This window comes from Macaca thibetana, chromosome 13 (genome assembly GCF_024542745.1).
Source record: "Macaca thibetana thibetana isolate TM-01 chromosome 13, ASM2454274v1, whole genome shotgun sequence".
Lineage (NCBI taxonomy): Eukaryota > Metazoa > Chordata > Mammalia > Primates > Cercopithecidae > Macaca > Macaca thibetana.
This window is the reverse complement of record NC_065590.1, coordinates 37,777,964-37,795,371: the sequence shown is the minus strand read 5'-3', so window position 1 is coordinate 37,795,371 and position 17,408 is coordinate 37,777,964. Positions and strand designations below refer to the sequence as shown.

General features: G+C 41.5%; 3 protein-coding genes across 3 annotated transcripts in view; 2 read left to right on the top strand and 1 right to left on the bottom strand.

Moving 5' to 3' along the window:
- The window catches only part of ANTXR1 (ANTXR cell adhesion molecule 1), a 238,832-nt gene extending 232,853 nt beyond the window's left edge, over positions 1–5,979 (top strand). The window contains exon 18 of the mRNA XM_050754435.1: positions 2,061–5,979. Within this exon, the coding sequence (XP_050610392.1) occupies positions 2,061–2,321 (261 nt within the window). The 3' untranslated portion in view covers positions 2,322–5,979. The remainder of the gene's footprint in view (positions 1–2,060) is intronic.
- SNRNP27 (small nuclear ribonucleoprotein U4/U6.U5 subunit 27) overlaps positions 1–17,408 on the top strand; it is a 716,203-nt gene that overhangs the window by 41,830 nt on the left and 656,965 nt on the right. The window lies entirely within an intron of this gene.
- CNRIP1 (cannabinoid receptor interacting protein 1) overlaps positions 1–17,408 on the bottom strand; it is a 1,091,934-nt gene that overhangs the window by 913,873 nt on the left and 160,653 nt on the right. The gene's annotated exons all lie outside the window — the stretch shown is intronic.

The window sequence follows — 17,408 nt, the reverse complement described above, 5'->3', positions numbered from 1 at the left end:
TTCTAGGAATTAATTTTCAGTTTATTGCTAAGGTTTCCCACCCCCAACTTTTCCTGAGTGGCTCAGACAACTCCGTTTTTACTAAGAGTCCCTGTACCATGCAAACACCCTGTGAGGCTGTGAGCTGTGGAGCAGCAAAGCACAAAACAAGGCTGCAGCCTTCCAGAACTTTCTCGTCTGGCCAGGGAGGCAAGGCATTTACAGATGAAATAACTGTAGTATGCAGGCTGCAATGTGTGGTGTAGGCTGTAACTAGAGAACTCAAGGAAGCAAAGGGTAAGTGGAGGCTGGAGTCACTGTGAGGGAAACGTGTGGAGGAAAAGGGACATGATTTATGACTTGAAGGACGCACGGGGCTGTGCACAGGGAGGGAAGGTTTGCTCAGCCCCACTGCCTCCCACAAGCATGTGGCTTGTCCCTATTGTGGCCCATCCTGAGCCAAGTCTCTAATAACACACTCTCATTTTCCTCTTGTCCTAGAGCTAATTTAAGCAGCAATTGTTCCCCAAATTCCACACCTCACGCTCTTCATTCCCGTTCAGGCTTGTCCCTAAAAGGCCTGGAAAGGGAAACTCATTGCTCTCTGGACATATCTCATTCAGGCTGGACACCACAGGATAACGTCCATTCTGGAGCATGTGGCCAGGAACAATTCCACACCCCAGCCCCAGGTCCAGCACAGAGGGCAGCCTCAGAGAGGAGCAACCCCACCCCGGCCTCCGTGAGGAACGATGCTGTAGGCATCCAGACATGCCAGAGAGAGAACAATAAGATGCCCCACAGGCATGGGAAGTGAGGGAGGCCAGGAGCCCTCAGGAGGGCGGGTACACACCCAGGCAAGTGGCCAAGTGAGCTCATACCAGCACAGAATGTGATGAGCAGGAGGGCCCGTCTCCCCTCCATTGCAGAGCTGAGTGTTGCACGGAAGCTCCTGAGTGCCAGATGAGACTAGAGGGTATCTAGTCGGGGACAGAGAAAGCACGCCTGTGCCTCTGGAGAGCAGAGCAGACACACTATAGGGGACCCAGGGCTACTTAAGGCTGGCTTTGGACGCTGACTTTCAGGAGGCTGCTGTTAGGGGTTCCGGGGTCTTCACTGCATTGTTCAGTTGAGTACCCAAGAAGGGTAGGGGGAAAGCAGAATTCAGGGTAGATGCCTGCTTGGCAATAGAATGTCCCCAGGTTGTATTTCTTAAGGTACACAGGTTGTCGGTTCCTGTGACGACAACTAAGGGTACCTGCACAGGTGCAGCCGCATGTAGATGAGGGATTCCCACAGCCAGAACAAGGGCAGGATAAACTGTTTATTATTTACTAGCACGTTGCAGAAGGCAAGGCATGGATGGGGAAGCTGTTTTGGTCACATCAGTAGAGATAGCTGCCTCCTTCATTCATTACCCGGAACAAGCGCTTGAGGGGCCACAGGCGAGGTAAATGCATCAGGGGCTCCACGACAACTCCAATCACAGATTCTAGCTACATCCTTGAATTACAATATAGGAGAAGCTCGTGGTGTTAACCTTCTGCCGTTTCCAGGCATGTAATTGAAATGAATCAGAATAAATGACTTTTGTTTGTGCAATATGAGGACCCCTTCCAGAAGGCAAAGTAGCAGCAGGAAGGATAATTCTGGAGTGTATTTTGGGTTAGAATCACCAATCCCCACCTCTTCCTAGTTGTGTGGCCTTGAAAAAGTAACCTCGCTTTTCTGAACCTGTTTCCTCATCTGTGCAATGGAACAGTTAATAATACCCGGTTAGCAGGGCTGTTGAGGAGATTCAGTTTGACGACCTCTGTACACAGCACCCAATTAAGGTCAGTCTCCTTCCCTTTCTCCCACTTGAGAGAGTTAGACTCCAGGAAAAGATAAATTTTGCAACACAGTCCAGGAAAAGAAAGCGGGGAGCTCACTTGTCCTCAAGTTCTACTATGTGCCACTGGAGAGTTGTCACCAACAGGGGCCTGCTTTCCGCATATTCCTTGCAAGCCGCCCACCGCAGCACCACAGGCCCTGATGTGAGGCCATCCGCTCATGCTTCCTTCTCTCCGGTTCTCTTCTAGGGGCGCTGCATCAACTTCACCAGGGTCAAGAACAACCAGCCGGCCAAGTACCCGCTCAACAACGCCTACCACACCTCCTCGCCACCTCCTGCCCCCATCTACACCCCCCCACCTCCTGCGCCCCACTGCCCTCCCCCGCCCCCCAGTGCCCCCACCCCTCCCATCCCGTCCCCACCTTGCACCCTTCCCCCTCCTCCCCAGGCTCCACCTCCCAACAGGGCACCTCCTCCCTCCCGCCCTCCTCCAAGACCTTCTGTCTAGAGCCCAAAGTTCCTGCTCTGGGCTCTCTCAGAAACTTCAGGAGGTGTTAGAACAAGTCTTTCCAGTTAGAGAAGAGGAGTGGTGATAAAGCCCACTGATCTTCACACATTGCTAAAAATTGGTTGGCAATGCCAGTATACCAACAATCACGATCCGCGGAAAGAAACAGATATTTTAAATTGCCAGAAAAAAAATGAGGAGGCAACTACAGTCACATTTATAGCCAGCCATCTATCACCTCTAGAAGGTTCCAGAGACAGCGAAACTGCAAGATGCTCTCAACAGGATTATGTCTCATGGAGACCAGTAAGAAAATCATTTATCTGAGGGTGAAACACAGAGTTGGATAAGAAATACATTGCTGGGTTTCTAAAATGCTGCCCTCCTGCCTCCGCTCCACCTCCATCCCTGGACTTTGGACCCTTGGCCTAGGAGCCTAAGGACCCTCACCCCTGTGCACCACCCAGGAAAGAGGAAATCTTTGCCTACAACTTTGGAGATACTGGGGTCCCTGGTGTGGTAAGAAACTCAACATCAGACGGGTATGCAAAAGGATGTTCTCCTGGGGTTTGCAGGTATATAAAAATATATGCCATCTTTTCCTTGCAAATTATTCGTTTCCAAGTGAGAAAGGGAGCAGGTGTTTACTGATGGAAAAGGTATGTTGCTATGTTGATGTGTAAGTGAAATCAGTTGTGTGCAATTGACAGGGGTGTATTGGTGGGAGCATCAGTTAGTTTCTAAAACCCACAGGCCATCAGCAGCTAGAGGTGGCTGGCTTTGGCCAGACACGGTCCCTAAATCAACAGACAATGGCATTGTCGAAGAGCAACCTGTTAATAATTCATGTGAAAAATCAAGGTTTGACTTCAGTTTAAATCACTTGAGGTATGAAGTTTATCCTGTTTTCCAGAGATGAACATGAGTTGATCTTCCCAAAATACCATCATTAGGACCTATCACACAATATCACTAGTTTCTTTTTTTTTTTTCTTGGTAAAGCTGTGCACCAGAGACTTCTGGGTAGAGCTGAGACACTATGGTCCTGACATAATAAGGATCTTTGATTAACCCCCATAAGGGATGTGTGTGTATACAAATGTATTTCTCTTTGGCTTTTCAACATAGAACATCAGCTGTTAACCAAGGGGAAATACATCAGATCTGCAACACAGAAATGTTCTGCCTGAAATTTCCACCATGCCTGGGACTCGCCCCATTTCTCCAGGTCTTTCTGGATCTGTTTAATCAGTAAGCCCTATAATCACTTGCTAAACACTGGGCTTCATCGCCCAGGGGTAAAAACAGAGCTCCTTGTCGTGGGCCTCCTGCATCAGCCTATTCAAAATTATCTCCCTCCACAAGTCCTAAACTTCCTGTCCCAAGCCCCCCAAATTCTCAAATCTTTTCTGGAACAAAGCAGAATATAAAATAAATATCAATTTAATGGCTTGGGCTATGGTCTCCAAAGATCCTTCAAGTATACATCAAGCCAGCTTCATTTGCTCACTTTACTTAGAACAGAGATATAAGGGCCTGGGATGCATTTATTTTATCAATACCAATTTTTGTGGCCATGGCAGACATTGCTAATCAATCACAGCACTACTTCCTATTAAGCCCACTGATTTCTTCACAATCCTTCTCAAATTACAACTCCAAAAAGCCGCCACTCAACAGTCAGACGAACCCAACAACAGTCAGATGAGAGAAATGAAACCTACTTTGCTATCTGTATCTTAGAAAGCAAAAACAAACAGGAGTTTCCAGGGAGAATGGGAAAGCCAGGGAGCATAAAAGGTACAGTCAGGGGAAAATAGATCTAGGCAGAGTGCCTTAGTCAGGGACCACGGGCGCTGAATCTGCAGTGCCAACGCCAAACTAACGCATCTCCAAGTGTACCTCCAACCCTAGCCTTCTCCCACAGCTGCCTACAACAGAGTCTCCCAGCCTTCTCAGAGAGCTAAAACCAGAGATTTCCAGACTCATGAAAGCAACCCCCCAGCCTCTCCCCAACCCTGCCGCATTGTCTATTTCTTTAGAACACTAGGCTTCTTCTTTCATGTAGTTCCTCATAAGCAGGGGCCAGAATATCTCAGCCACCTGCAGTGACATTGCTGGGCCCCTGAAAACCATTCCGCAGGAGAATGGGTTCCCCAGGCTCACAGTGTAGAGACGTTGAGCCCATCACAACTGTTTTGACTGCTGGCAGTCTAAAACAGTCCACCCACCCCATGGCACTGCCGCGTGATTCCCGTGGCCATTCAGAAGTTCAAGCCAAGATGCTGACGTTGCTGAGCAACGAGATGGTGAGCATCAGTGCAAATGCACCATTCAGCACATCAGTCATATGCCCAGTGCAGTTACAAGATGTTTTGGCAAAGCATTTTGATGGAATAGGGAACTGCAAATGTATGATGATTTTGAAAAGGCTCCGCAGGGTTTGTTCTTAAAACCGACTCAGTGTGTCATCCCGGGTTATTTAGAATTACAGTTAAGAAGGAGAAACTTCTATAGACTGTATGAACAAGGTGATATCTTCATAGTGGGCTATTACAGGCAGGAGAATGTTTTAACTGGTTTACAAAATCCATCAATACTTGTGTCATTCCCTGTAAAAGGCAGGAGACATGTGATTATGATCAGGAAACTGCACAAAATTATTGTTTTCAGCCCCCGTGTTATTGTCCTTTTGAACTGTTTTTTTTTTTATTAAAGCCAAATTTGTGTTGTATATATTCGTATTCCATGTGTTAGATGGAAGCATTTCCTATCCAGTGTGAATAAAAAGAACAGTTGTAGTAAATTATTATAAAGCCGATGATATTTCATGGCAGGTTATTCTACCAAGCTGTGCTTGTTGGTTTTTCCCATGACTGTATTGCTTTTATAAATGTACAAATAGTTACCGAAATGACGAGACCCTTGTTTGCACAGCATTAATAAGAACCTTGATAAGAACCATAGTCTGTTGATAGCCAGCTCAGTTTCTTGCCTGAAGCTTGGTGCACCCTCCAGTGAGACACAAGGTCTCTCGTTTACCAAAGTTAAGAACAGAGCTGGTGCATTAATTAATAGTCTTGGATATCTGGCCATGGGTAACCTCATTGTAACTATCATTAGAATGGGCAGAGATGATCTTGAAGTGTCACATACACTAAAATCCAAGCACTATGTCAGATGGGAGTAAAATCCATTAAAGAACTGGAAAAAAATAATTACAAGATGATAAGCAAATGTTTCAGCCCAGTGTCAATTCAGTGAAAAAAATTAATGCTGTGTAAAATGGGTTGAATTAGTTTGCAAACTATATAAAGATATATGCAGTAAAAAGTCTGTTAATGCACATCCTGTGGGAATGGAGTGTTCTAACCAATTGCCTTTTCTTGTTATCTGAGCTCTCCTGTATTATCATACTCAGATAACCAAATTAAAAGAATTAGAATATGATTTTTAATACACTTAACATTAAACTCTTCTAACTCTTTCTTCTTTCTGTGATAATTCAGAAGATAGTTATGGATCTTCAATGCCTCTGAGTCCTTATTATAAAAAATCAGTTATCACTATACCATGCTATAGGAGACTGGGCGAAACCTGTACAATGACAACCCTGGAAGTTGCTTTTTTAAAAAAAATAATAAATTTCTTAAATCAACTCTTTTTTCTGGTTATTTGTCTGTTTGTTATAAAAATAAAGTGCAATGTATTCAAGTCCTCAATATCCTGATCATAATACAGTGGTTGCTGTGCTATACATTAAAGTACATTTCTCAAATGATTTCATGCCTTCCACTAATTTCTCTACTGTCTGGATTACTGTCATTTCTTCCTTAGCTGTCAGACATTCAAAATTTTTTTTATTTCTCATAAATTTCAAATCAAAAATGTAATCCACACTAAGAGAAAATAAATAAAAAGTGAAAACAGAGAACATACAGGAAAAATATAGTGCCTCAGGATTGTGTTTGGCTAACATAGCAGAAAGTCAACTAGGATTGATTTTACAAGGAGTCCAGAGATTTGCAGCAACCCAAGAACCAGACAGTGTTGTGGACAGTGCTGCAATCAATACCCTTCTATGTACATCTCAAAACCTTTGTATTGCTTCTGCATTTCTGATACAACTCACTTTATCCCTCCTAGCAGTTTTAATTCAGCTCCTCCATTTAAATATTTTGTGGGTAGAAGAGCATCTCCTTCTAGTTCCTGAATTTATTTCTTTGTAAGATCTCATTAAGCCTTGACTACATCTTAATTGGAATAAAACCATCCACAAACAGAAAGTCATGCCACAGGTTTTTTCTAAGTTTTCATTAGTATTTGCTTTTTAATAGGTTTGGGCACGTGCACATTTTAAAATTATATCTTTAATAAGTGTGTTTTGGGGGTTATTTTGAGACAGGATCTTACTCTGTCACCTAGGCTGGAGTGTAGTGACGCAGTCGTGGCTCATTGCAGCCCCAAACTCCTGGGTTCAAGCAATTCTGCCACTTCACCTTCCCAAGCAGCTGGGACTATGGGCATATGCCACCACACCTGGCTAATGTGTGGGGGGGGGAAGAGGGGGTTGTTTTTGTTTTTGTTTTTAAAGAGATAGGGTCTCACTGTGTTGCCCAAGCTCATCCCAAACTCCTGGCCTCAAGTGATCTTCCTGCCTCAGGCTCCCGATAGTAAATGGTTTTGAGATAATGGGTTAGAAATTTGAAAAGAAAAAAGAAAAGCTGGAGCTTCACCTCACTCCTTACACCAGAATAAATTCTAACTGAATTTACGTGTAACAAATAAAACTAGAAAAGTACTAGAAATGTGAAAAAAGTTTTCTGTATGGTATAAAGAATGCTAAAATCCTACATATTGTTTGCATGATCAATCAACTTTCTCATGAAATTGCTTGAAATACCCTGAGTAATGCTCCAATGCATTAAGTTGAACAAAGGAATCATTAATAGCAGGAATTAAGATCATTTATCAGGTGCTAAATGTGAACATGATTTGAGATCCGCCATTGTTCACTAATCTGTCCTTCAGATAAATCTGTTTTGTGGAGTATCACTTAGATATAAAACAATCAGAATAATACTTTGTCCATCTAAATACATTATAAACAAGGTATCACTTAACAGTTGCTATATATTTGGTATAAGGGTATAGAGTTGGCATATGCCAAACATGATTTTTATTCTCTTTACAATTGTATTGTAATTTTTATGCTGACTACAATTGTATTGTGTTGTTTGGAATCACCACACCCTATCCCAGGTTATCATATCTAAACAAATTAGAAGCCTTATGATTCCACTTCTGTAATCTTCTATTCCTTTCTCCTTTTTTCCTCAAAATTCAAGTAGTCACTAAGTTATAAAGATTCTTCCTTCTCCACTTAAGTTGGGACATTTTAGTTTTTGGAGTTTGAAAGTATGCATCTCCTTTACTTAGTTGTAAGTGCCATTTCGCAGTGTACTTATAAAGCAGTCGCTGAGTTAACACAATTTTCTCTGAGTCACTTGAGAGCTGAAAGCAAGGATCTGTTAAAAGATACTCAGTTAATTGTGCACATTCAGTACTTTAGCCAGCATCTTTAGTTGGGACTTCCTTGTAAACATTAAAATAGAAGCAACGCATAAAATATATTTTCCTTTGGGTAGTTAAGTAGTTTACATTCTTGCAAAGGATTTTTAAAGTACAAAAATTGCTGGTTGTCAGGGCTGGTGTAGAAAACATTTCACTTTCTTCTGAAACAGATGTTGTAAGACAAGAGAACTGTCAACCACCTATGATTAGTCCCTTCCAAAAATGTGCGCCCCCAAGAGTAGCCAGGAAACCCTATAGAGCCCCTAACTTCACATTTTTTTAAAATACAAGCACTGTGACATTCGCTTCCCTGTGAATCCCACCCCAACTTTGCAGGATACAGAGCCCATGTCTTTTTGCTTAGTTTTACTCTTCACATTATTTACAACAGGACACCTGTAAATGTAAAAGACTGGTGTGGAATTAATGATAATCTGCATTTCCAGCCAAGCTCCTGTGGAGATATTCCATGCAAACCTAAAGTGTGGTTCATAAATAAGATGAGCAGAAGCATCCACATTCATCTGACATTGCAGGAAGGAGCTTCTCCAGGCTGGGGTGGACTGTTCAATTCTTCTCCTTCTAAATGGTGGCCAAGATGGTGGGTCTCAAACCTCAGGTGAATAAATCTATCCCTAAGGGGAGTAATGTGGGTCTCAGTCATCTCTCCAGGAAGAGAAATTCTTTTTCCTACTTCAATCAAATGGCATTGTAAGCATTTGCCACAAATAATCCTTTCTGATACCATACACTAGATTGCCTTCCCCACTCTGGGCAGAACTGGGTGTTATGAGCATTTCTGGCCATTGTCAGTGCCTGTGTTATATCTGACCCCAGTGATGTAATCACTACAAGAAATAAGACTGCAGAGCTCCAGGAGATTTTGATTCCACCTCCTATACTTGTCAGACACTTTCACTTGCCCCATGAAAGCTACCTCAACAAATGCTCACTCTCAGCAGACCCTGGCCACTCTACGTGTTACTTCTGTGACTGTTGGTTTTCAGTGCATTCTAATGTTTAAATCAGCGTTTTTATAAGCTCCTTTAACATTTGCTTTTATGAGCTCCTTAAAAGAGAATTATCTCTATTTAATCTTGGACCATTAGTAAAAACAAAAAGTGATCCTATCACTATGTCTCAGTGTGATTAATTTTTTTTAAAAAATTTAACTTCCTTAGCAATTTAGGAATAGGTAGGAGAAAAGCAACATCATTAACCTGATAAAATGTATCTACACGAACCTACAGGAAATGTACTTAACATAAAATATTTTAAAATATTACCTTTAAAGTAAAAAAGAAGGCTGGGCGTGGTGGCTCATGCCTGTAATCCCAGCACTTTGGGAGGCCAAGGCAGGCGGATCACAAGGTCAGGAGATCGAGACCACAGTGAAACCCCTTCTCTACTAAAAATACAAAAAATTAGCTGGGCACAGTGGCGGGCACCTATAGTCCCAGTTACTCGGGAGGCTGAAGCAGGAGAATGGCGTGAACCCAGGAGGCGGAGGTTGCAGTGAGCCGAGATCACACCACTGCACTCTAGCCTGGGTGACAGAGCGAGACTTGTCTCAAAAAATAAAAAAGAAAATAAAAAGGAAAAAGGTTTCAACCATCACTATTATTGTCTACCTTTGGTCCTAGCCAGTGCAATAAAACAAACAAAATGAAAAAGTAATTATAATGATCAGGAAGAAAAAAACTGATTATTTGAAGTAAATATAATTTACTACCTAAAAATTCCATGGAATCAACTTAAAAATTCTTAGAACTAATAAGAGAGTTGGCCAGGTACATGGTAAACACTATCAAGGATCAGTTAGGAAACAAGAAAAAGTTATTCATTCATAATAGAAAAAATTATATGTGTGTATGTGTATGTATAAATTAACCAGAAATTAACTATAAATAAACCTAACAAAAAATGTGCAAAACTTATGGAAAGACAATTATAAAACTTCAATGAAATATTCTTAATAAATGGAGAACTATACTACATTCTTGGAATGTAGTATAGTTCATTCTTGGAATGTAGTATAGTTCACTCTTTTCCATTCATGGAAAGAGTTAATATTGAAAAGAAGTCAGTTCTCTCTCAAACTCAACTCGTGTCAATTTAAAAAAAAAAAAAAAAAAACCGCTAGGAAGATGTTTACTTTCAAATACCGATTCTAAGTTTTAATTAGAAAAGGAAATGGACAACTATAGTTAATATATGGTGATAGAACAGTTTTCAGAAACAGACCTGTAAATAAATGGAAGTTTAGTTTATCATAATAGCATTTCCAAAACTAATTCTTTAATAAACGACTACGTAATTGGGAAAAACAAGATGAAATTCCTATCTCTGCTACATACAAAAATAAATTCCAAATGGATTAAATAAAAGCAAATGCATGCCAAGTTTTCTTGCTTCTAATTAACAGTGACAGTGTCCCTTAGCAACACTGTCTTATGAATGGAAGTTTCTTATAATCTTGCCAATCAGACAGATCTCATCTCCCAGAAAAGAGTGGAGAGAGAAGTGGAAGGGCTGAAAGGAATTGTCTTCTAAATGAGGCAGGAATAAGGAGAAAAAAGAAAAAGGGTCCTTCCACTGCCCACTCTCTGAGACTACAGTGGAACGTACATTACTGTAACCTCTCCACTAACAATCTCACGCAGAGGGTGCCTCTCACATAGTAATCAGTGAAAAAACTATAAGTAGTTATAAGTAGTTAATGAGTAAATGAACTTATAAATGAAGAATCTCAATGTTTCCAAATGCTTAAGCAAATCAACAATAGACATGGAAGCTGTGTATGGGACAATGTTTTCTTTCAGGAGCCAAAGGTAATAAACAAATTCCCCTTCTCTTATTGCCTTTGTGGAAATATTCCAAGTGCTGACTCTCACCGGGTGATATTGAATGAATCCCTCTGAAAATTCATTAGCTTTGTCAATTTACTGGATTACTTTTCAACGCATACACATTCTTCCGCAATCTTTGTCTGTTGAGGTTAAGTCCCTTTTGCATTTGGCTTGAAAGGAAAAATAAGAGTCAATGCCAGGAACTTGGGGTAGTTGCCAGAAGAAAAACAGTGCCAGCCCTGGCAGTCGTCAGAAGACTGAACTCCAGTTTATCTCATCTGTTTATCAAGTGTCCTGTCACAGGACCGGATCCCCTGCCATTCTCTGAATGCGTAGAGCAAGACTCAATGGTTGGGTTATGGTTCACTGAGGAAACAGTAAGATTCCAGAATCAAGAGTCAGGCTGTTGTGATACCTATTAATGTGTCCATAAACAAGGCAGCTGTTGATCTGTAGATTTATGTTCTGATATTTCACAACTGCCAGAAAGGGCTTTGTTCAGTCTATGAGAAGGAGGTTTCCTCTCTTCTGCCCACTGAGCATGTGATCTGTTAATTCAGTCACAACTACTGCTGGCATTACTCATAGACTATAGAAACTGATGCTCACTTTCTTTTTTCTTTTTTTTTTTTAATTAATAGATTTTATTCTTTAGAACAGTTTTAGGTTTACAGAAAAATTGAGGACATCATGCAGAGAGTTCCCTTATATTCCCTCTTCCCTGCACACAGTTTTTCCTCTTGCTAACATCTTCCATTGGTGTGGTACATTTGTTACAATTGATGAATGAAAACTGACACTTTTTTTTTTTTTTTTTTTTTTTTGAGACAGGGTCTTGTTCTGTCACCCAGGCTGGAGTGCAGTGGCACAATCATGGCTCACTGTAACCTCAACCTCCTGGACTCAAGCATCCTCCCACCTCAGCCTCCCAAGTAGCTAGGACCACAGGCACGTAGCACCACACCTGGCTAATTTTTGTATCATTTTTTTGTAGAGAAGGGGTTCGCCATGCTACCCAGGCTGATCTTGAACTCCTGGGATCGAGCAATCTGTCCACCTCAGCCTCCCAAAGTGCTAGGATTACAGGCATGAACCACCACACCCAGCCCACATTATTATTTACTAATGTTCATAGTTTAGTACATTAGAGTTCATTCTTTGTGTTGTACAGTTCTGTGGGTTTTGACATATGCACACACATCCATGTATCATACAGAGTACTTCCACTGCCCTAAGTATCCCCTGCACTTCACCTATTCATCCATCCTCCTCCTCGCCCACAAACCCTGTAAACCCCTAATCTTCTTTTTTCAGACAAGGTCTTGCTCTGTCACCCAGGCTGGAGTGCAGTGGCCCAATCATGGCTCCCTGCAGCCTCAACCTCCTGGGCTTAAACAATCCTCCCATCTCAGCCTCCCAAGGAGCTTGGGGCCACAGACGCACACTGCCACGCCCAGCTAATTTTTTTAATTTTTATTTTTTGTAGAGACGGGGTCTTGCTATGTTGCCCAGACAGATCTCAAACTCCTGAGCTCAAGAGATCCTTTTGTGTCGGCCTCCATGACTTTTTTTAATGCCTCCATAATTGGCAATTTCCAGAATGCAATATAGCCGGAATCATTCAGTACATACAATTATTGAGTTGGCCTCTTTCACTTAGCAGTATGCATTTAAGTTTCCTTTATGCCTTTACATTGCTTCATATTCCATTTCTTTTTTAAATTACTGAATAATATTTAATTATCTGGATGTATCACAGCTTGTTCACCCAGCCACCTACTAAGGAATACTAAAGCCGACTTTCTAACTGCTTTGAACAGCCCATAGAGAGGAATCAGTGGGGAGGTTTGTGTTTTCAATAAAGTATTCTAAGGTTTTTTATGTGTGTATAAGATACGGGTGGTGAGGGGCGAGTAATGCACGTCATTCATTTTCCCAGCACCAAAACAAAACCTCTTAAGCATTTTAATTCCCTTCTAGTCATTTTATGTATATTAATTTTAACATTGAAATTATACTATAAATGCAAGTTTCTACCTTGTATTTTTTTACTTAATATTATAAAAATATATAGGGAGAGTGTAGGTATTTTGCTCTGATCCCCTCTTCAAGGTATTTTCCCCTGCTACCCACCCCCAGCTGCTGGGAATAGCAGCTACTGGCAGCTCACAGCTGCCTCCCTCACTAGGACTCACTCTTGGCCTTAGCCAAGGTTATGCCCCTCCCAGGGTGGGCCCATGGCCAGTGACCGGCTAGTGCTTAATACAAAGGCTTGGCGGCCCCCTTTCCCCAAACTGGGGAATACTCAGAAGAGCCATGCCAGCTCCAGAGGTCAGCTGAAGCTTCCATTGTAACTGTATTGCAAATCAGCTTCTCCTTCCACTCAATCGTTCCTTCTTTAATTCTAATCTCTTGAGAGCATTTCCTAATACAGCTCACCAACTGGGTCTGTTCCCAGGGATCGAATACAGTTGTTACCAGAAATAGTCCTTAGAAGCAGACTCTTTCATTGAATTATAGATCACTTACAGCAATTACTGCGGCAATGGGGACCCCATCGCCTGTGGTAGGTGGGGGATGGATAGCCCTTAGAATCCTGTGGTGGTGCAGTTGTTAAAACTTTCACAGGTGGTGAACTGGGATGGGATACCAGTAGAAGGAGATGCACTCGCTGGTGCAATGTATCTGGTATTCAAAAGGTATAAGAGATGGTAAATATAAAGGCTATGGAATTTGATGGCCATTGCTATGACTTGATTCATTGAAGAAAGATACGACAGACTCAGGGTAATTAATCATCAATTCAAGGAAAAATATGAAAATTAGAAGGTCTCTTAGGAAGCATTTAAGGAAACCTCAACCTCCTACAGGTGGAGGGCAGCAGAGCAGAGATCCAGCTAAGGACTTAATCATAAGAGTAGTGGAGCTTCTGGCTGGACGTGGTGGCTCATGCCTGTAATTTCAGTACTTTGGGAGGCTGAGGCAGGGGATCATTTGAGGTCAGGAGTTTGAGACCAGCCTGGTCAACATAGTGAAACCCCAACTCTAGCCAGGCATGGTGGTGTGCACCTAAAATCCCAGCTACTCGGGAGGCTGAGGCAGGAGAATCGCTTGAACCCAAGAGGTGGAGTTTGCAGTGAGCCGAGATCACACCACTGCACTCCAGCCTGGGAAACAGAGACTCCATCTCAAAAAAAAAAAAAAAAAAAAAAAAGAGTGAAGCTTCAGAGAGAGTTGAATTCCCAACACCAGCAGGTCTCCTGTGTCAAATTTGGGGCCCTACTAAGGAAGCAGTGGGACCCTGATTCCCCTACATTTGTTGGGACTACAAAAGAAGCCTACTCCCATTTGTTAGAAGATACTGCCTTGGAAGTCTTAGCTAGAGCAATCAGACAAGGGGAAAGAAATAAAAGGCATGCAAATTGGAAAGGAAGAAATCAAATTATCCTTGTTGCAGATGATATGATCTTATGTTTGGAGAAACCTAGAGACTCCACCAAAAAACTATTGGAGCTGGTAAACAAATTCAGTAAAGTTGCAGGATACAAAATCAACATACAAAAATCCATAGTATTTCTACTTGTCAACAGTGAATAATCTGAAAAAGAAATCAAGAAAGTAATCCCATTTGCACTAGCTATGAATAAAACACCTAAGAATTAATCAAACAAGTGAAAGATCTCTACAATGAAAACTATAAAATATTAATGAAGGAAATTAATGAAAGAAAGATGGCACCAAAAAACGGAGAGATATTCCATGTTTATGGATTGGAAGAATCAATATTTTTTAAATGTCCATGCTGCCCAATACAATCTACAGATTCAATGCAATCCCCATCAATATACCAACGACATCTTTCACAACGATAGGAAAAAACAACCCTAACATTTATGGAAGCACAAAAGACCCAGAATACCAAACTCTCCAGAGCAAAAATAACAAACCTGGAGGAATCACATTATCTGACTTCAAATTATACTATAGAGCTATAGTAACCAAAACACCATGGTACTGGCATAAAAACAGATACATAGACCAATGAAACAGAACAGAGAACTCAGAAACAAATCCATATATCTACAGTAAACTCATTTTTAACAACGATACCAAGAACATACATTGGGGAAAGGACAGTCTTCTATAAATGGAGCTGGGGAAACTGGATTTCCATATGCAGAACAATGAAACTAGACCTCTATCTCTCACCATATACAAAAATAAAATCAAAATGACTTCAAGAATTTAAGTTGTCAAACTATGAAACTACTAAAGAAAACATTGGGGAAACTCTCCAGAATATTGGACTGGGCAAAGATTTCTTGAACAATATCCTACAAGCACAGGCAACCAAAGCAAAAACAGACAAATGGGAACACACCATGTTAAAAAGCTTCTGCAAGGCAAAGGAAACAATTAGCAAAGTGAAGAGACAATCCACAGAATGGGAGAAAATATTTGCCAGCCATCCAGCTGACAAGGGATTAATAATCAGAATATATAAGCAGCTCAAACAACTCTATAGGAAAAAAATCTAATAATCCAATTAAAAACATCTGAATTGACACTTCCCAAAAGAAGACATACAAATGGCAAACAGGCATATGAAAAAGTGCTCAACATCACTGATCATCAGAGAAATGCAAATCAAAACTACAATGAGATGTCATCTCACTCCAGTTAAAATGGCTTTTATCCAAAACACAGACAACAAATTCTGCCAAGGATGTGGTGGGAATTGACGTTGTTGGTAGGAATGTAAACTAGTACAACCACTATGGAGAACAGTTTGGAGGTTCCCCAAAAAACTGAAAATAGAATTATCATAAGATCCAGCAATCCCACTGCTAGATATCCACCCAAAAGAAAGGCAATTAGTATATCAAAGAGATATGTGCACTCCCATGTTTTTGCAGCACTATTTTCAATAGCCAAGATTTGGAAGCAACCTAAGTGTCCATCAACAAACAAGTGGATAAGAAAAATGTGGTACATATACACAATGAAATACTATTCAGCCATAAAAAACAAAGAGATTCTGTCCTTTGCAACAACATGCATGGAACTGGAAGTCATTATGTTAAGTGAAATAAGCCAGGCACAAAAAGACAAACTGCATGTTCTCACTTATTTTGGGGAGTTAAAAAGAAAAACAATTGAACTCATAGAGACAGCAGAAAGATTATCAGAGGCTGGGTAGGGTAGTTGGTGGGAGGGAGTAAGTGGGAAGGGTTAATGAGTACAAAAATATAGTTAGACAGAATGAATAATATCTAATATTTGACAGCACAGCAGGGTGTGTGGTCAATAATTCACTGTACATTTTAAATAAGAGTATAATTGGATTGTATGTAACACAAAGGAATGATAAATGCTTGAGGTGATGGATACCCCATTTACCCTGATGTAATTATTACACATTATATGCCTGTATCGAAATATCTTGTGTACTCCATAAATATATATATATATAACTACTATGTATCCACAAAAATTAAAATTTTTTTAATTTAAATGTTTTTTTTAAAAGATAATGTTTCCTTTTCTGCTTGAAAATCATGCAGAGCCGGGCGCAGTGGCTCCAGCACTTTGGGAGGCTGAGACGGGCGGATCACGAGGTCAGGAGATCGAGACCATCCTGGCTAACCCGGTGAAACCCCGGTCTCTACTAAAAAATACAAAAAAAAAACTAGCCAGGCGAGGTGGCGGGCGCCTGTAGTCCCAGCTACTCGGGAGGCTGAAGCAGGAGAATGGCATAAACCCGGGAGGCGGAGCTTGCAGTGAGCTGAGATCCGGCCACTGCACTCCAGCCTGGGCGACAGAGCGAGACTCCGTCTCAAAAAAAAAAAAAGAAAAGAAAAGAAAATCATGCAGAAACCTCAGATGAGGCAATTGCCTTGCAGACAATGCTTGCCCCTCTTGGGATCGACCGCCACCTACCATCATGACAACCAGACCAATCACAAGGGTGGAATCCCAACACGGTTCAACTGGCAAAGTGCTGCTAAAGGAAGAAAGAATCGGCACACCAGAGGAGCTATAGGACATGGCTATCATGTTCCAAAAGGAGCCAGGAGCATGTGCCTGGATCTGAACCCCAAGAAACCTGGATCAACGGGGAGTAGGCGAACATAAGGTTGAATGAAGGAGTTTGTCAATGTGGGAACACTTTCCTGAGACAAATGACTTTACACTCTGGCAAGGACCCTGGGAGAAGGTACTAATATGCCAGGATGGATTTTGGAAGCTTGGAAACAGTAATGACCTACCCTAAGTGGATTAGAAAAGCCAGAATTTCTATGGTAGATGGAGGAAGAAGGGATCAAAAGGCTTGGGGAAGTAGGCGCGGCTTAATGTTATACTAGTAAGACAGGAAAACCCACTGACTGACTATGCTCTCTAGTAGGTCCAGAGGTACTCCAGTGACCAGAACAGTAAAAAATGCACTGGTAAGGGAACACCAGCATTGCTGAGAAGCTCAGTGGGGCTGTCCTCTGTAGGCCAGGGTTGATGGTAAGAGAAGCTGCTGTAGAAACAGGATCTCTGATAGTAATGAGAAGTATAGAATCCCAACATGTTAGAGTCCGAATGGAGGTACTTACCCATCAGAAGTAATATGGGTACAATTATCGTAAGACCACAGTAACAAGTGGGGGACCCAACC